This window comes from Nesoenas mayeri (genome assembly GCF_963082525.1).
Source record: "Nesoenas mayeri genome assembly, chromosome: 14".
Taxonomy (NCBI): domain Eukaryota; kingdom Metazoa; phylum Chordata; class Aves; order Columbiformes; family Columbidae; genus Nesoenas; species Nesoenas mayeri.
Window position 1 is genome coordinate 12,221,763 of NC_137556.1, and position 20,576 is coordinate 12,242,338.

The 20,576-nt window shown below is 36.4% G+C and overlaps 1 protein-coding gene across 2 annotated transcripts in view; it reads right to left on the minus strand.

Moving 5' to 3' along the window:
- GABRB2 (gamma-aminobutyric acid type A receptor subunit beta2) overlaps positions 1-20,576 on the minus strand; it is a 145,326-nt gene that overhangs the window by 48,282 nt on the left and 76,468 nt on the right. For both annotated transcript variants that reach the window (XM_080353457.1, XM_080353456.1), the window contains exon 5: positions 19,154-19,236. In XM_080353457.1, the coding sequence (XP_080209583.1) occupies positions 19,154-19,236 (83 nt within the window). The remainder of the gene's footprint in view (positions 1-19,153; positions 19,237-20,576) is intronic.

The window sequence follows — 20,576 nt, forward strand, 5'->3', positions numbered from 1 at the left end:
CCACTGTTAGTTCCAGAGGACATTAAACAACAGCCTTCCAACAAGTCCACATTTCCCAGACTATAACATCACATGCTTTTATGGGCTTTTTATTTTACTGCCACAAGCAACACAAACAGCAAATAAAACACACACACAGAGTACTGAATACAGATCATGTCTGCAGCTGGTAATTTCTCCCTCAGAAAATAAAATAAAATAAATATATACAATCGAAACTACTAGTATCCATTCTCTTTTGAGCTGCTTTCATAGCACAGAAATTACACACACAAGGTAACTGAGACATGATACCTACTTCCCTGGGTTATTCTAGAGGAAAACTCAACACAAATTTACAAAGTCAGACCCTATAAAGCTCAACCTGTTTTGCATCTGCAAATATCAAAAAATTGTTGTCTTTATGCATACTTAAATGCTATCAAATACAAACAGCAAAATATTTGTTATTTACTGATCTTTGCATGAAATTCAAGAGGAAGTATACGCCATCACATGTAGAAAGTGTAGACAACCTTCTACAAGAAAATAAATCAAAAAAACCCTTTAATCTCTGGAGATCTGAAAAGAGAGAGGAGAGCAATGCTATAGGTTACACTCAGAGATACCTACTCTAGCTCTTCAGACTGGTATGAGGGGAATGCAAATATAGTCCTGGAGTAAGACATGTCGACTTCTTGAACTGTATTTCAAGCCTTTTGTTTTTTTTCATCAGCTGATATACCACGATAATTTCCTGCTTGCGTATCCACTTGCCATTCACACAAAAGCTATTAATCTGCAGGGTTAGGCAGAACTGTATTTCCACCATCTCTGTCAAACAAGATTTTTTTGCTTGTCTTGAAAGCCCTCCCGCAGGTGGGCTGCAATGGGTGAAGGAGCCACAGTCTATCTCTGCATCTCACTTTAGTTGTCTCATTATCCTTTCCCATCCCCACTATCTTCACTTTGAACTATCACTGCTGCAATTTAAGCTCCCCCATTCAATATTCTAAATCATGTTTTCCAGGTCTTGGATTAACTTCATTGCTATCCTTCAGATATCTCTAACTGACACAAATCTTCTCTGATGTCCTTGGAAGGATGTAGCCTGACCACCAAGCACGTACCACTGTGAAATAAAACAGAAATATTACTTTAGTAATTTTACAAATAGCAGTTCCATTTATAGGCCCTGATGTCAGCCTTACCATTGTCACAACGTGCTGATAAGGAATCAGTGTCACATTGCAATCCAAGATACTACCCCAAGGCTGTTGTTTTTATTTTGTTTTGATTCCCACACCCCTACCCTGGACTGCCATCTACCCAGTTATTTCTTAGCTCTGAGGTGCCATTCTTAGCTGTAAAATTTGGAATTGAATTTTTTCACACCACTTCTTTAGCTAAATGCAAACCTTTAAAACCTAACTCTATCCTTTCAAGCTATTCAAATGTTTAGACAAGTTTCATAATTTTCACATCATTAACTGAAAACACTGAAGATGGACTTGATTCAAAATATTTCCTCCCAGTAAAATCATTAATCATGTTCTTCACGTTAATTTCCAAGTGTGGTTTTCTCTGTGTTTCCCCACCTTGTTTATATGAATATTATTCAAGACAACATCAGGAACCTTATTAATATCAAAATATAGGACATCTACTGCCTCCAGCAAACTCCTCTGCTCTTCAGAAATGGTCCAAACACCACCACATGGGATCCACTCATGAAAAGGAGTGTTAGGTTCAAAATGGAAAGACAGTCACACAAATAGGAAATATTTGCACTTGGGGGGGAAGAGAGATAAATACAGCTGACAAGCTGTGCAGACTAGAGTTTTAAAAATAACAACAGGGCAAATAATCCTGTTGCTCATTTAAAATCATTAACATTTCCAGCTCTTACTGTGACTGCCTAGAGGTGATTTTTCTCTGGAGACAGTGCCTCTAATGGTGCCATTCTGCTGGCAGCAGCCTCGAGGGCTCCTCCGTTGGCAGCAGAGGGTGCAAGGTCTCACTGTGCTGCCAGCTTTGCAAACATTCTAGTGCATGTTTTATTAAAGAAGGTTTGGAATAAGGAGAGCAATCCCTTGTTGACAATTCCAACACAGGAACTCAGAAAACAAATAATCACGGATTCAGCATGAAACTGTCAGTAGTAAGACAGATTACATTCCCCATAATGTGGCAAGGTAGACACACAGACTGCATTAACTCTTCACATGTGTCAGTGCCACTGAGCAGGACATACTGTTAAAAACCTAAGAAAAAACCTAGAGTGGGGCATGCCTTACTGATCCACTTAACAGATGCGTACAAGGAAGTACATGTATGCATTTAGTCATACAAAGGAAAATGGTAACAGAAAAAATGGCAAAAAAAGATAAAGGCAATCAAATATCCAAACAGTCTAGAATTGTTTTTAAGACCAAAAAGGCAACTCGCCAATTTTCTATAAACAGATATACTTTTAAGAAAACACTCCAGACAAAGTATGTACATACTTCACTGGACTTTTAGCTTGTCTGAGATTATGACAGATCACAAGGAATTCAGTGATTGGCATGTCTAAAAATAACATAGGAACACATGAATAGTCATCTTGGTTTACAATAGATGGATAACAACTGCTAAGCTGGTGCTAGGCTGCCACGCTGACACTATGGGGTTTATTATACCAAATTGTTAGGCTGTGAGTCCACAAGAAAGTGGACTTTGAGGAGCTTTGAGAAAATCCGGATGCTTTAAGAATGCGTGGAATTTTACAGATACGTACAGGACTTCTTTAATTGCTCAAGAAACTTGTGATAACCCCAGCCTTGTAAGAAGAAACAGTGGTCAGGTCAGCTGCTCCCTCTCATGAGTAGATTGAAGATTAATAAGCAAGAATAGATATTCTCAGAAAATCTGAGGGTTTGAGGCTGGTACTTTGGAAACATTTTAACGATGCAAAAGAATGAGAATGAAAATTGAATTTAAAAAGTAAACTTGGGACTGGGGAAAAAATAGCTACAGTGGAGGGGAAACTCATACAGGCCACTGAAGCAGTGAAATTCCATAATGTGCAGTTAGATCCTAAAAAGCATCTTTTGTATGTAAACAGCACAGCAATGAAGCGTTAAGTATATGGCAAAAACCCAAATGAAATGGAGTGAAATTCCTCCTTGTTATGAACAAATTATGACAGAGTGCTGCTGATACAGGACACTCCTCTTGTGCACACAGCCTGCCCTTTTTTCCCCAAATATTACAAAGAGGAAACAGAAAAATTGTATTTTTAGTTCAGTTTGGGAAAACGAATAAAGAAAAATAACACAAACAGGAACAAAACTACTTGTTTATAAATTACCTTCTTATCTTTGATCCTAAAAACCTGAAAATTCAAATAATCAACATCAAACTTACGTAACACTTGAACTAGCTGGACCAGTCTTTGGGAAGATGCTGTTAATAGCTTCATGTTCAGAAAGGGGAATACTGCATAAGGCATCAATTCCAATAGGCCACCTTTTCTTGCTTAAAATACCCTCAAAGTTACAGAACTTTTTCTTCCCATCCTTTACTATCATCAGTTTCCGGAGGAGTTGTACAGAGTATACAGATAGGTAAAAAATGGATGAGGAATGAACAATAACCCTGTCCTATAGATGAAATATTCTGCCATTAGCAAGATTTATGGAAGTACAATCATGCTTTCATAAAACAGCATATCTATCCTTGCAAAACAGAAATTTCTGACATATCTGGTCATACACATCCCAAGGTCTTTCTGCACTAGCTTAAACAACTTGAAATGTAACAATATGTAACTGAGCTGCAGCCACCCAGCAAATAACACCAATACTTCCCTCATAAAAAACAAAGTTACAAATAAATAGAATGTAAACTATATTGAAATGTGTTTAACTAAATTGCTACATTTGTTCTGAAAAACTCGGTCACAGGAAACAGGTCCCCCTCAAGGACAATACAAAGCACCAAAAGCTGCCTTGTCCAGGTGTAATTCAGAGCAGACTAACCTCACAACTTTGACATCTAACATTAGCCATCAAGAAGAGATTGCACAAATTCCTCTCTGAACAGGAAAAATCTCAGCCACTGTGTTATACAGATAGCAGCAGAATACTTCTGCAGGTAAAGCTCAGCACACTGATGACATTTTACCATTCTCATACAATAATTTGGAACACAAATGCATTTATTGAAGGCTCTAGGTATCACCACATATCAGCAATAACGGGTACTATAAGAGACCAGCAACATTCAGCTCAGATGTACACACACTTTCAGACTGCATGTTTGAGTTGCAACATTGATGTCTTTAGATGAAAACATCTCTTATTACACAAATGTCTTTAAATGGTGAGAACTTTTAGTCAACATTTACTTGGTCAGATTTTAATGAGAGATAAGGACTCGGCATCTCTTTTTGCCGTGAACTCCTCTGTTCATATTGACCAGGAAACTGCGTGGGCATCAGTCGTTCCTATCGCAAGTAAAATCAGAACTTTAGAGTTCCACATACGCTGTAGGATGCACTGTAGAAAATAACACTGAATTGCTGTTAGACACCCCTTTTTGCAGAGAGCTGCAATGCAGCAGACAGATACTAAGATCACCAAGAGGCTGAAAATAGTCCAGGTTGAAGTACACAAAGCTCCACATCAGCTCATCTGCCCTTCTTTGAGTCCGTAAGAACAGATGCACGCTATCTGCTGATTATCTTCCTCTGTGCAACTGATTCTGATGTTGTGCTCAGATATTTTTATTGCATACTTTGATATTTTTATCATGATTGGAAAAACAGTTTAGATAAGAAAAGATCTAAAAGGCTTGCCTACTCATCATCCTCATAATTATTTAAGGCTTACATTTGGAAGCAGTTTGTAATCTTTTTTTTTAATAACTCACCAGGGAGACAGCGCTCAAGCTGATAACTGATCATATTTCTTCAAAGGTCAGACACTCATGGAATAACCAATATTCATATGCAAATTAGGAAATTTGGAAATATATTTGTCATAACAGACTGATATGCCCTTAATAATAGCACTTAAAACTAGGTATTATCTCCTTTTTAACAGACTGAGTTCATTTTTGGCTGGTCAAGTGGCCTCATATGTTAACTCATGAACATGTGGAACCAGCAATGCTGTATTTTCAGTCCCAGCTGGAGTCTTCCCAGTGAGCTTTGTTCTACCTTCTGGCTAAAATACTTTCCACAATCATCCAAATCCCTGAAGGGAAAAAGGATTTAAAAAATTAAAAACACAAAACCAAAAATACACAAAACAAGCAGCTGCTCTAGGTTGCCTAAATCCCTGTATTTAAGGAAAAAATCCTGTACTCAGAACAACTGTATTTTCCCAGTAAGAGCAAGTGATATCACAAAATTACATTGTTTCTATATAACCTGAGATCCTTCTCATCTCCAGAACAGCCACAGTAATATCATAGTATTAATTCAAGATAAGACTTTCCTATTCCAAGAAGAAACAAACATACAGAAGTGGTCACAGCAGCCTGAGTCAGTGGAAGGTGCTGGCTTATGCTCAAGCAGGAAACACAAGTGCAGGAAAACTAGACTTCTTTCCTTTAGAAGAGTCAGATTGCCACACATAGGCTACTGAAAATGGTGTTATGTCTCAAAAAGAAGCAGCACTATGGTAATTCCAGCATGTCTCTTGTCAAGAGTAACTTTTACTACTGCAGTCATCAAATCTCACCTGAATGCAAGACTAAGAACACTTCACACTAAAGGTAGCAAACCAGATACTAAAAGAGAGAAACTCTGAGCTATTTTTGCAACCAGATTTGAGAAAAGGGCAACGCTGGATTTACTTAAGGGAAATACAGCTATCTAACCCCTGATGAGATCCTTGAATACTGCTGTAGCTACTGTGAGTAGCTATATTTTCCTAATCACATAAGCATACTCTCAAATCAACTGAGAATATTCAGATTAAATTGTTGTTTTTACCATGCTGGAGTCCATGAGAGAAAATATACCTACATCCTGTGCCCAGCTCTTCTCTGTTTTATCTCAAGAGAGAATATCTCTGTAGATATTTAATACTGGGCTGACTTGGTTTTCATTAAGCATACTGACCAAGAGATATTGCAGCTGATTCCTTTGCTTCCAAGACAAAATACTAAGTGAGTTTTATGTTTCAAAGGCTGTGTCTGGTATGTACCTGGTGTCAGTACTCCACCTGGGAAACCAGTAATTCTCATCACCATACATGCCCCCTGTCCCCCGCAACAGTATTACACCCTCAGAATTAGTCTGTGAATCAAATTTGCTGAGTGTCAGCTGTAAAAAAAACAAAATTAACGCTATTGTTTCTATATGTGTTTCTCTAGGGAACGGTGCAAGACAAATAAGTATTTCTATTCTTCTGTGCTGATGAAACTAAAATACATTTCAGGACTCTACATAGTTAATTTTCCCCTCTATGAGAATGATTCAAGAGATTAACCTAAAGAGCATTGACAGTATTTTTCCTACAATAGCAAAGGTATAGTCACTAATCTTTTTTATTAAGTTGTTAGAATATTATTCAGATGATGTTAAAAATGTTGATTTCATTCTTATTTGTAGACTTAATTTAACAAGATCTCTGTCTGCATCACAGAACAGAGTTTGAATCAGAACCAGTACTGGAGTATTTAAAAAAAAAAAAAGGCATCAGGGAATATTTTTTCTGCATTGGTTGGACCTTGCAGAGAATTTGATTAACTCCCTAATCTGGCTTTTCCTGAAATCAACTGGTGATGTATCATTATTTGTTTATTCATGTCAAGATATCCCAATGTGCTTTTGAACACTGTACCTGTAACAGTCTCCTCCTGTTCTTTTTTGTTGGATGTTTTTTTTTCTTTGCTTTACTGTTGAATTCCATTAGACATCAAGTTTTCCAAGTACTTCTCTGATATCTCTTAAAAAGCTAGAATCCTAAATAAAACATTCCAGTTTTTTAAACTGAACTCATCCGTTAACGTTATTTTTCTCCCCCTGCAAAATCTCAACCAACCTTGACCACATTCTTGGCCTATAAGCACATCATCCTAGAGTGAATGTGTTCTGAATAGTCTAAATGAAATTGGAAGTCCTAGTACTTGTAAGCATTGTCTATGTCTACAGAAGAATAGTTTTCAAAGGCTGAGTTGGGGCTTTGTCTCAGCAGGGGATCAAGTGTCATAAAATTTGTTTGTCTAATATGGTATATAGAAACAATTCAAACAATCCTCAAGTGTCAAGAGTCTAATTCTTTTGTTGCCTTCTATCTCCACAGTAAATTGCTGACAAGCATTACTAATGGTATTTTAAAAACAGAAAAGACCACATGGAAAATACTTTTAAAATAACAAGCCCTCAATGTGAGTTTGCAACACTACCATGAGAGATTGTTGTACAGGATCCCTGTGAAACCGTCATTTGCATTTGCAATAATCTACCTCAAGGTTATATTATACCAGAAGGAAATGGTGGACTAAAAATATGAAAGATTACTTACAGACACTTCAAAACTAGAAAAAGTGAAAAACTGAAAGGTGCCATAGAGGGACTGACTTTCACTGGTCATAAGACAGTCACAAGATACCATTGTTCACAAATGGCTGCAATGAGGTGGAGATGAAGTACTCTGGCTCCAGTTTTGAATTCTGATTCAGTATTCCCAGGCCAAAACTTAATCAGATTAGAGAGCTCCCTGTAAAAGCAAGTCAGTTTAAGATATGCTTTAAACTATAAGAACATGTTAAGATGCCTATTCAGATAAGGCCATTAAAACTATGAAAACTATCCTTAAATGATAATTACATCCATGTGTTTATGATTTGATGTTACAAGCCATGCCATTTATAACAGGCATAATGACTTAAAACATCAAATATCCTTTTTATTTTAACTCTGTAAAATCAAAAACAAGTTGGCATCGAGCCACAGAAGTGTCGCTATGTACAGCTGTAAGGTCAAATAAGAGCTAGTATATATGCAAACAGAACCCTACTGTTTAGTTGCAAAAAGATGTATCTTCAAAAAAAAAGGTGACTAAAAGTCTATATATGCATCACTCAGCAGCAAAAACTGACAGGAATGTGCACAGTAAAAATGCTAATTATATTTTCTTCACTTCCAAAATCTCCTATCCAAAATAAACATTTTATATATGTATTTATATATATATATATATATGTAAAATATTTTATGTATCTCATTTTTACATATTTTTCGTACGTAAAAATAGAAAAATCAGCTGCCAGGGATTCCAATCTTGTAGTCATCTTCCCTCAGACTTTAAAAGTTCCTGACATTTCACTGTGTTCAGAATTCCTTTATACTTACAATGAAACACACAGATACAACAGTTAAAAACACTGTTTTATTTCTTTAAGAAAGCCAATATATTTAGCAAAGACCTTGTAATTTTATAACAAAAATTTTCCAAACCCATACATTCAATCCCACAGTCTTATCAGCAACACATGAAGAAACATTGCAAAAGAAAAAGATAATGCTGTGCTGTACATAGTACATTATAGGTTATATGCACATTTTGGACACAGTGAAGTACAGGTTTTTCTGCCCTTATAGCAAAATGTAAACCCCACTTCTTTAATTGCAGCTTCCCATAAATGAATTAAAACAGATAAAAGCAAGAGCTAGTTCTTGTTGGTCAGCAAGAGAACAAACTTTGACAGGAACTTAAGCACTGCAGCAGAAAATATCACGCATTACCTAATAAGAATGTGGATCTTTCTGGAATTGCAGAAAATTGTTCTTGAAACCTGAAAAGGAAAATAACACTCTAGTTAGTATGTGTATATAGCACCACCAACACCAAGTATGCTACAGCAACATCAGCAACTTACAGTATAAATGCTTTGCACTTGCAGCACCTTCATGCTATCTGCTCCACTGCTCATTCATGGTTGCTCTACGTGGTGAATGAGAAGTTCCTTGACATGGATACCATACCTAGAACAATAATTCTGATAGAACAGGAGTCACCAGTGTTACTGATTCTATTACTCATTTTGGCTCTGCAAAGAAAAGATAACAGAGAGGGTTCATAGGTAAAAAGAGAAAGAAGAATCTACTCGTGTTCTCTGCCCCTTTCTAGAATTTCCCCAAAATATAGAATGTGTATCAGGTAACGGTTTATAAAGGCCTAAACACACACACACAAGCCAAAAATCGCCAAAGGAATAGAAGGAAAATTCACAAGCAAAAACTTAACTTACCAGCATTTCAGTATCACTCAGGTTGTCTGTGTAACATTTTGGCACAGATCAGTCTTCCAGAAGTGAGCTGTTGAAGAGACTTGGCGGTTCCAGGCTGTGCTCAGAAAGAAATTCTTGTTTTCCTGAAGAGCTGCTGCTGCACACAGACGAGCTCTCACACAGTTATGTGCAGGTGTCTGCTCGGCTTTTATGAAACTAGTTCTCATAGCAGCCCACAACAGGTCTTTGCCTTGAACAAAGCTGTGTCTGCTATTGGAACACATACTCACTTCTAATACACCTTGATTGTCAATCTAACTGTTTCAGAAAATAGGATAAAAGCAGTGATTTTTCCACAAAAAATATTGTATGAGGTTATGCAAAAACCAAATACTTGGATAATCATCTTTCACACATGCAATAAGATACATGGATTCAGCACAGTACTTGATTCCATTTGTGATATTTGTAGACTACTACTGCTTGGAAGTTATTATTTCCAATATTGCACAATCTTTTCTGGAGCACAGTACCTGCACACAGTGTCAATGTGGAAAGGTATGTTCTTAGACATACGGCTGAACACTGGCTTCCATCAGTTCCTTGTTTTTTTCTGTTATTCTACCCCTTTGTTACATAAGATCCTTGTCTAGGCTGAGGGAACGTCTCAAATTCTGGCTACAGTAACACATTGTTCACAAGATGAGACGAGTCTGTATGATAGCAAAGGTAAGTAGTGCATTGCTCTGAAGTTGAAGAGTGGAAATATGACATACCATAAGTTCCAAAGCTGTAACCTAAGTGAATTTCCAATGTATTCCTGCAAAGCTGGCTATTCATATCTGTGCTCCATACATTGTGCAGTTACAGAATACAAAGAATTGCCTTTATAGATATGCATGAGAAGAAACACGTTACTGAGCTAAACGTTATAATAAAAATGCTTAGATCATTATTCAATGGAAAAGAATCCTTATTTTGAGAGTTTTAAATTTTAACAAGGGATTGAGAATGACAAGGTGTACAGACACAGGTCAGCCTGTACTCTGAGAATCCTATATATGTAACCGAATCAAGATACAGATCAGATTATACGGCAGCAGAAGATCATATGTGGAAGAAATACTGTATAGTTTAACTCATTAACTCAAAGATGTCTTTGTCAGATGCTTTGTGCAATATATTTCTTTTTCAGAGCATTTTCATGACATTGTCATTCACAGTTACATGACTTAAGACTTTTTTACAACACACATTGCACAGCACTTACATTCTGTTTCAGATCAGTAACAGTAAATACTTAATTCTGATGCAGATGCAGCATGCTAGGAGAGGATAAACCAGATCCACAACGTGGCTCCTTTCCACAATTGCAATGAAATTTCTCCACTGGTAGGAGGGTCAGGCACTGGAACAAGTTGCCTAGAGAGGTTTTGCACTCTCCATCCTTGGAGATTTTCAAGACCAAGCTACACAAAGCCCTGAGCAACACGGTCTGACCCCAGAGCTGACTATGTTTTGAGTTGGTTAGACTAGAGACCTCCTGAGGTCCCTTCCATTCTGAATTATTCTTGAAGTGTGCCTTGAAACATAAGGACCTATCAATAATCTACTTTGTAGTTTCTCTTCCCCCACATAAAAAGCAACATTGAAAAGCTTATATCTAAATTATTATATAACAGTAGAAAAAAAAGCCCCAATTCTTTTATAAATACAATATAAATGACTGAGACCATGATCTTTACGATTTTTCTCAAATTAGATATCCCTTCCTTTATAAATTTTTTTTTCATAAAACATTTTTTTGAAGATAGAGTACTAACAGTTTTATTTGCATTTCATTTTGACTCAGAACAAATGTACATCATGAGAAATTTTATCCAATAATTAGAAATTTTCATTTTTAAAAGACATAACTCTCTTGAATTTCCATCCAAATAATTTTGGACAGTGTGTCAAATATGTACTGAATACTATGAATAGTTTCTGTATGAGGAATATTTCTAAAACTAGAATAATTTCCTTGTGTCGTACTCCTTCCACAATTTGCACACCCATGCAATGCCTTTGCAAATTTGCAATCACATTTTCTCACACCAATTATAGTAGCATTAGACTGATAGAAATGACAACTAATTCCCTTAGAATTGCCTAAATATGGATAATACTATGACTGAATTATTTTAAAATGAACTACTACTATTGTAAGCAATATTACCTCTAAACTCAATATAGAGATATAATACATGGAAAATGGAACTGCATCCAGTAACAGAAAGTAGGTTCTATTTTGTAGACGTGGGTGAAATTTGAACAGTCTGAACTACCAGTACCAAGTAACATGAGCAACTGAACAAAATTAACTTTGTTTCACAAAGCTCTCATCATTAGAAAGGTGCAATATACTGATCAAAGGAATTTAAAGATTGTGATGTTTAACTTTACCAATCCTTCTGCTAATTCAATTTCTTCTCTGTTACTCCACCAAAGTAAAACAATGCTTCCCAGCCTTGTCTACTTGAAAGTCAAGCTTTCTTCCACCCAAATCCAGTGTCATAATCAAAACTAAAGATGTTCTTATTCACTCTGTCATCTATTTGCTGAAACAAAAACAATGAAATTGTTTTCATGTTTGGTGATCAAAAATAAAATATTTTGCATTTTAGTATCAGTAAGAAATGTAAAGGAAATTCAGAATTTAGGAAAAACAAAACAGAACCACTCAAACAAAAATCCCCAACCCTGCTGGAGAATACAGATATTTCTTCTTTTTAATAAGAGCCACTGAGGAGGATTAAACTCACATTTGAGAGATGAAGCTCCAGTTCCTTAGAAACTTAAGGCAAATGGCATAGTATAACTGGAAAGTGACCCAATATGGAGCACGCCGCAAGTCTGGTCATTTGGCTTGTCCTTCCAGCAGCTAATTCAGTTCTCCTCAAATAGAGGGGGAACCTGAAGGAGCATTGCTACATCTCACCTGAGGCTCTGATTGCTGGCAGCAGGGAAAGAGGAGACACTGTTTCCCAGTGTAGGGAATGAGTTGATCCTGGTTTAATGTTTTTGTTTTGTAAACGGGTCAGAACTGCTTGTCAAGTTTCATCTGAATCCACAGTTTTATGATGACTAAAACTTGCATTTTCTAGTCCTTCTCCTACTGAAGTAATTCAGCATTAGCATAACTATTTGAATTGCTGTTATCAGTGGCAAATTGCACATACAGATCAGACTGATAACAGATTTGAAACAATTGCTGTCCTGTTCCTAGATGTTTTGCACACTCATCTAAAAAACCCCATTCATTAAATGTATGCAATTGAATTTAATGAAATAAAGACAATTACAGTTACTTCTTATTCCTGAAACATCCTGATGAGTAAAAGAATATCTGAAGCCACATACAGTACTGCTTATTATTTAAATTCGAAGAGATAAGATATCCAGACAGATGTTTGTCTTGTCCCTTAAAATTACCATAAACTACTATTTGAGATAAAATGATCAACATTTTAAAACTATTTCCTTGGGGAAGAAGTATCAAACAAAGCTGGTTTGGCCACTAGCTTCAGCTTCATGGGTTTCCCAACTGATTACTTTTTGCTTCTCTGTCTCCAAACGACATCAGGAACTGAGTATAATTTTATTAAAGGGTGAAAGGTGAATCAATGAAGTATATTTTGATTTGTCATAATGAAAATGAATTGATACTTATTTCCTGTAAAACACAGAGAGACATTGGAGAAAAACAAAACAAAACAAAAAAAACCCCACCAACACCACCACCACAACAAAAACCACTTAGGAAATAAAATGACTGTGGAAACATTTCAATTCTTTTCACAGGGATGCGATCACTGTGAGATAATCAGTCTCCTTTACCTTCTAAAGCATAAAACCTGAGGTCAAGTGATTCCAGCATCTGATAAATATTACTATTTCACAGAAGCTGTACCATGTTGAAGAAATTATTCCATTTTGAAAAAAATAATTGACTATTTCAGTAAAAATGGTACTATGGAGGATAAGTTATTATTAGCTTTCAGCACCACTGCCGCCACCTAGAATGATGTAAAATGATTTTTTTTAAAAGAACTACCTAACCTTTGGAATTTTGTTTTAAATCCCTCCTCTCCTTTTAACGTCCTTTCAAAAGACAACTTGAGACCTAACACGTGGGCATGGTAATTTCATTCAGTCATTTTGTTTTCCTTGAAGAAGAAGAACTGATGGTCTTCTCTCCTCAAAAGAAAAACAATATCAATTTTTTCTCATCTGAAATCCACAGTGTATGGGAATTGTAAAGTGAAGAGATATTTCTCTAAATCTGTGAACGAAGTAAAATGACTGTTTACATGGGAATGAGGAAAGAAACCACCAAGGAATATTTATTTATTTATACAAAACTTTACACATTCAATGTCTTCTGGTATGAACAAGAAGTCAGATAAATTGTAGTAACTCTGAACTTGCCACAAAGCGTTTTAGTTTTGTAACGAGACATGGATTTAGTTGAATAAAACTCCTGTCAAAAAATGTAGACAGTATTTTTCTTTTTTTAAAGCATAGACTAAATTGTATTTGAAGTTGGCTCCTCACAGAAAGCTTGACAGATATTCTTAGCTCATCATGAATTGGACACATCTAAAGGGAAAAAGGCTTGAAAACTGGAAGTGGACTTAGCACTACATATAAATCCTGAAACATTTCACTCTTGCACAACAAAAATATTACGGTAACCACTCATTGCCATTTCTATCTGCAAGTGAGAGACAACTGCCACATGTAATTTTTTTGACAGAGGATGGAGTAAGTGCATTATTTACAAATAGCAGTTTGTTATTTAGGTCATTTCACTAAGTCCCAAATAAACCTTCATTCAGCACTAAACTCTACAATCCAAGTAAGCCAGGCATTACAGCATAGCAAAACACTGTATGCCAATAATAGTTTTGTTGGTTAAAAAAGAAAAAGGAGGAGGGAAAGGATTATTGTCACATCCCAGTGCAAAATCAGGTTTGTTAGCTGTTATGAACCCAAAGCAAATAAACCTCGTAAAAGTCCATAAAAGCTGTAATGGAACCTACAGCTGTCACAAGGATAGCAAAAAGTATGATAAATTAATGTGTCATTAGGCCAAATTCCAGAAGTACTGTCACCTTAACCCAGTGATCACAAAATTGCTGGTGTTGCCAATGGCTACTTAAGAACAGGAACAGGCTCTGGTGTAACTCGACCTCCGACTGGCAGGAGACAACACGTCCTGCACTGAGCAGAGCTTGGCTGTTCCTTTGGGAGATCTGTGTAGTTTCAGCTGTGACTCTACAAATAATAATGATCAGGTTTGACACTAAGAAGCACCAGGCAGCAAGTGAAAAATCACAGGTAAGCAAGGTATAGCTCAACTAGAAGCAATTGCTTTGAACCTAAACCAAAATAGGAGAACTTGGCAGAACAATGAATATTACTGATAGATTCTACATAGAGCAAAAATTCTACCTGAATTGCCTACTGACTGAATCAAGGCTATAAACAATTTTAAGTACAGCAAACTTCTAATAAAAATATATGTACTCCAAGGAAAAAAATGAAAATAAACTATAATCTCAGATCACAGGCTATATAGACCTAAGATATGTCACAGTATCACAGATGGCCATTCCAACAGCACTTATTAATATTTATTTTTCTTGAGAAATCACCAGTTACAAAGTGTTTGTAAAGGATACTAGACTTAAGAGAAAAAACATTTGCCTAGAGTATGATAAGTTATTACAGAGAACCTGCTACTCAGTTTAGCTAAAAGGAAAAAAATAAAAAATAAAAAATAAAAAATAAGAAGAATATTTACCCCGTAAAATTAATATCTTCTGGAAACAGAATTGTAAAGTGCCGATCCATTAGCTTTCGACACTTCCACATAATTTATTGCATATAAGATTATCACAGTAATTGTTAGAAATATATTCTTTTATACTGGAGGGCATCTTTCTACAGCATCAGAGATGCTTTCACCAACATTTAGTTCTTCCCCAAACCTTTAGCCAATGAATCTGGTGCTTTCTGAATATGGATTCTTTGAACTGGGTCCTTTTTGTTTCCAGTAATCCCTTAATAAAAGGCAGGGTTACGTGCAATAAGGACAAATGTAATCTAGCTCTGACTGGATATAAAAGTCAAAATGCTTCAGAAGTTTTAGAGCTGTTTGCATTTTGTCTTTGTATCTTTATGATTCTATATATTCTCCATATTCAACTGTAGAATGATTAAAAAGAAAAAAAAAAAGCTTTAAGCTATGAGTTTCTCCATGGAAATCTACATTGCCCATATTGTCCAGTGCTGATAAGCAGAGATTGGATATTAGCATCTTGGAGTCCCTTTTAAATTTAAGCCCAGGTTGCTTCAAAGCTTTAAAAAGCTGTTGCAGAGCTTCTGTATAATTCTTTGCTCATTTGCTAACAGTATCACATTGTGATCGTATTATGAGAGCTTCTAAGATGTAGACTGCTGCAAAGATGCACTGAGATATAAAGAAAATAAATATACTTCCTTCTTTCCTACGCACAGGGTAATATATCTTGGATGCTATTTGAGTTCCATTCTGAACTCCTCATCCAAATTCCTAGTTGGGTGAGGAGTGGTGGCGTTACCAAAACCTTACAAACACCGGTTCATTTGTACACAACCCACCCTGATCATATGCACTGATGGTTAGTCTAAATATCCTTCCTCTCTCCAGACTAGCCAGAAGAATCATCTATTGTGGGGTTGGGGTTGGGGTTGGGGTTTTTTTAGCTTTTACAGAATCGTCCTATCTACACACTCGAGAGGAGTCAAGTATTTTCTGTTCATTGTCAGTGTGTGTTATGCCCCTGAAATTACACCTCTTATCAACATAATGGAGACAAAATTACGAAGGACAAAGAACGAAGCACCTGTCCTAAGGAAGCCACACTATTATAAGCTGATGTTGTTGAATTGGACTGTGTGGGTACAGAGGTGGAATTCATCACTGTTTGCTAAACAATCTATGTTTTCTTCCCCTCACAAAGTGCTATACAGGTTAAATTGTCACAGAATCCAAATTAAGACATCGAAACCTATAGATGATGGACAAGTAGGAAAAAGGGACACTTTCATAAGGTCAGCTTCTACTGAGAGAGGAATATCCTCGCTGTGCAAGTGCTACTATGCAAAACAAACTTCACTGAAGGGGCAAAGGGAACAGGATCCTATGCCAGCCTTGATAAATTGGAAGAAAATTAAAATATTTTTTAAAAAGAGCCACTATTAAACTTCAGTGGCCCAAAAGCCATGTATTTAGCTTTCCAGTCACCGTATAATCGTTAGAAGTGACATGTCTCCACGGTATCCTCCTTTTCTGAACACCGCACTCCCTGGGGATCAGCAGTCTCTTGCCTGGTATCAAGCAGATTTGCCTTTAACCCAGAAAAGCCTTGACTGGTTGGCTCCTGGAATCCAACCGTTTAGTCCTGTATGACCTGATTATACCTTTGATCAATGGCCAGAACAGCCATCTGCAAAGTACTCAAAGCTTCAGCAAAAGGCATCTTTGATTTCTTTTTCTCTTTCTTTCAGTGCCTTAAATGTATTTCTAAAGTCACCTTGAGCACACCTTGATGATTTCTGTTTCTCTTGCAGATGAGCTTTCAGATGATCTGATTAGAAAGTGTTTGATATTGGGCTGCACTGCCACTGGGAAGATTTATATTCTTTCCACTCTGTTCTTTCTGGCTTTTTCTAGATTCTGTTATCAAATGAAAGTTTTGAACTTATCTTACTGTGCTTTCTGTGACCTTTTTGTCATGAAATAGGAAAAAAAAATAGTCTAATAATTTCTGATCCAAACACCTCAGGCTGTAATATAAATGAAGTACCCTGAAAACAATTATTTCTCATTCATCAACAAAGCCTGTGCGTGCTGTTCGAACTCTGCCCTTTTTCCCTGGTCAGTACATCTGAGTGGCAAGCTCCCTGTTTGCAAAGGCTTCAGACAGCAGGGCTATAATTCACTTCTTAATGCCACATCCTTAATACACTATGGAAAATGTTTCTGAGAACATGCTTCGAAAGAGAAACTCGGTATGTTTTCTTTGTTCCAGAGCAACAAAGAAATGGGAAAAACAAAAATTTTGAGAGCTCAATAGCGTGTTTTCCAGGATTGCTTCCTGAAAGATAACTGATCTAGCTTCAAACTTCTAATCAGATGAAAGGGGAATTTCAGCGTAGAGGTCCCACATTCTAGGTCTGAACACAAACAAGTGCTCTCATTGAAACGCAGGGATATAATTTAATTTTCAGTTTTGCATAACGACTGACGTGGTATTTTTGGGGAATATTTCCCAGAATAGATCCTGCAAGCATGACAGGCAGGGGATATCTAGTTTGTGAATCTCAAGAAGATTCAGGCATCTCAGCAATGCAAAGAGATGGCAAGCCCTTGTTGACTAGTTAAACAATGCTCTAAACAAAGAGAAAGGATGTTCCCTGACTCTCCAGTTTTACACCTTACACACACAATTGCAAAAAAGAAAAATTCCAGATCCTCACTACGACAACAATTAAAAGACACCAGCATAGCAAGCCACATTCACAGTAAAAATCTGTAAACCTGAATCCAGTTACGCCAGTAGTTTTCTTGCACATTAAAATCAACCTACTATACTGGTGAAAGTCTGCAGGTATGAAATTTTGATTCAAATGCTGTCAACAGAAGTTCTATAATGATGGGGGAGAAAAAAAAAAAAACAACAAACCACCAAACACAACCATGATTTTATCCATTCTCAAAAGAGCAAAGTCCTTCATCACATTTGCTGTTGGAGTAATTCAGCATGCAGAAGAGGTGAACTTTAATGATAAATACTCATTTTGCTTATTTTATGCATGTAAATTATTTCACACAGCAGTGTCAGAAGTTCGATTTGGGAAAGAATTTTGGCATATCTTTGAATTACACTAAAATGAATGAAAGATGGACAAAAATTTAAAGAGTATTTTTAAATGCTTTCTAGAATAGCAGAAAGCAGCTCAGCTATACCAAGTTCTTTCCAGACTGTAACACAGTCATTTTGTTGTCACTGCACACAGAAATCCCACATAATATTTTATAAAACACAAGTTACTTTAAAAATACACACACTTTTGTGTAGTGTATCTTAAAACATGCTGTTAATTTCCATTTTGCTTGTCACATTCCATATAATACACCCCAGCTGAATTACCTATGGTTCTCCTGAAAAAGGAAATGTATCTTGAAAGTACTGATACAATCTTATAGTGCCAAATAATGCATGTTTATAATAATGTTTTTATAAAAGGGATTATAAATGTTTTTTCAACGGATGTACTTAGAATTCCTACAGATTTTTCAGTGAAAAGAGATTTAAAATTTTATTTCACAACACAAGTTTTATCTACACAGAACGATTGATAGACACCAGCTACTAAATACGTATGTATAACAGACAGTATTGCATGTGTTGAAAGTTTAACTACAACACAGAAGTTAGGAAAAAAACCTACAAAACACATATTGCAAGGACAAATCTAACCTTTTGCTGTCATTTATAAATGGAAACAAGCTGCCACGCAGTTCAGCAGTAAAGGAGGATAAAGAACTGATAATAATCCTCGTGCTCTTCACATGAATTCCAACAAGGCATTTGAATGAGACTTTTAAAGCTGCAAATTGTCCATCAAAACACAGAGTAACTTTTGCTAATCCTTGTGCCACAGATTACTAATCCATCTGGAGAGCTATTTTTTTTTGCATGTGCTTACAAGGATCTAAACGTCATCAGACAGAAAGACAACTAGGTTAGTAGCATGTTAAAAAAGAAAACAAACAATCAAACAAAAAACAACAGGCAGAAATAACTCTGAAGCAGTTGACCACAGAATAAGTAGGATTTGCAGAAGTACTTACAGCTCTCAATCTCCAGCGTGCAGTTCTGCTCATCCAGCGGATATCTCCGTAGGTCCATCATACAAGCAGCTGTTGTTGTAATTCTAGGGAGGAACCAGAAAAGCTTGTTAATGTGTCTTATCCCAATCTCTCCTTGATCTCAGAGAGCTGAAAGAAGAAAAGATATTTCTACATAACCGACTCTTTTGGCTATTTTTACTGAAATACTGTGTCTGATGCTTACTTGTAATTAATGCTGTTCTAAGAAGGTTATGCCAGTCTGGTGGGCAACCAGAGAGCTCCCCCTTTACGCACCACTATCACAGTACCGTAAGCTTTAATAATCATCAACCAATTTATCCTGACAAAATGAAGCATGAATTAGGATAGCAGTATTTCTTTAATTTTCTAGTGAAGGACTTCAAGGCAAAGAAGGAGAGGTTCAAAGAAAGGTGGCAGAGGAAATCTAAAGAGGAACAAAGACACATACTTCATATGATCTCTTAATACCCTAATCCTTTCATGAAACTTAATTCTTCTTTCTTCTGTTCAACAGTGCTTTCTAAATGAAGTATTATTTTATCTTCACATTAGAAAGCAAACATTTTCAGGACAGTTTTCCCAAAAAATCTAGACCATGTTTGTGCCTCCAGATTACTACAAGCGTTAATATGTGCCAAACATGCCTTTTAAAGTTTGAGAGAAACATCCGTACCATCAATAAATCTTTTGCTGATAAACCTCACAGAGGAATATTGCTCTGAGCTGAATATGAAACAAGGCACAATTCTCAGTAGCATTTTATTAACTACGTTCGCATCAAGTCTTCTTAGTGTGTAGACAAAAATCAATTTGTAATCTTCTTTTTTTACCCCTGCAAGCATGCTATATAATTCTGTAACAATTAAAAAAAAAAATAAAAAAAATTACAATATGGAATCTGCCAACAGTCAAAATAGTATGCCCTGCACATCCTCCACATGGGGCCAGGCATGGATATAATGCCTAAGCTGAGAGGTTCTGCCCTTTCTTCTCTGCCCCTCTACCTGACCAAAGCCCTTCTCCTACAGCTGTTTGAGCCCAGTGATTTATACAAACTCCTCAAAAAAACAAAGATTTTCTCCTGTGCATTACGCACAGCTGACTAGCCAACTGCATCTGGGGAATCCGCTTCCACACCAGAAGAAAACTGTCAAATAACAGTTTAAAAACCTTATTCTACATTCTCCAGTCTGATAAAACAGAGAACTCTCATTTCATGGAATTAATTCTCTTCGTATACCTAGTAAGAGTTGGTTAGAAGCAGAAAACTACAATTACCTGAGAGAGGCTCAAAATTCACTCAAAACTGACTCCAGTAATCCTTTCCAAAATGTACCTAAGAAACACTAAAGCTATACAATCTTTTCCGTTTCTAACTGTCCTATCTTAAAGTGCTTTACTG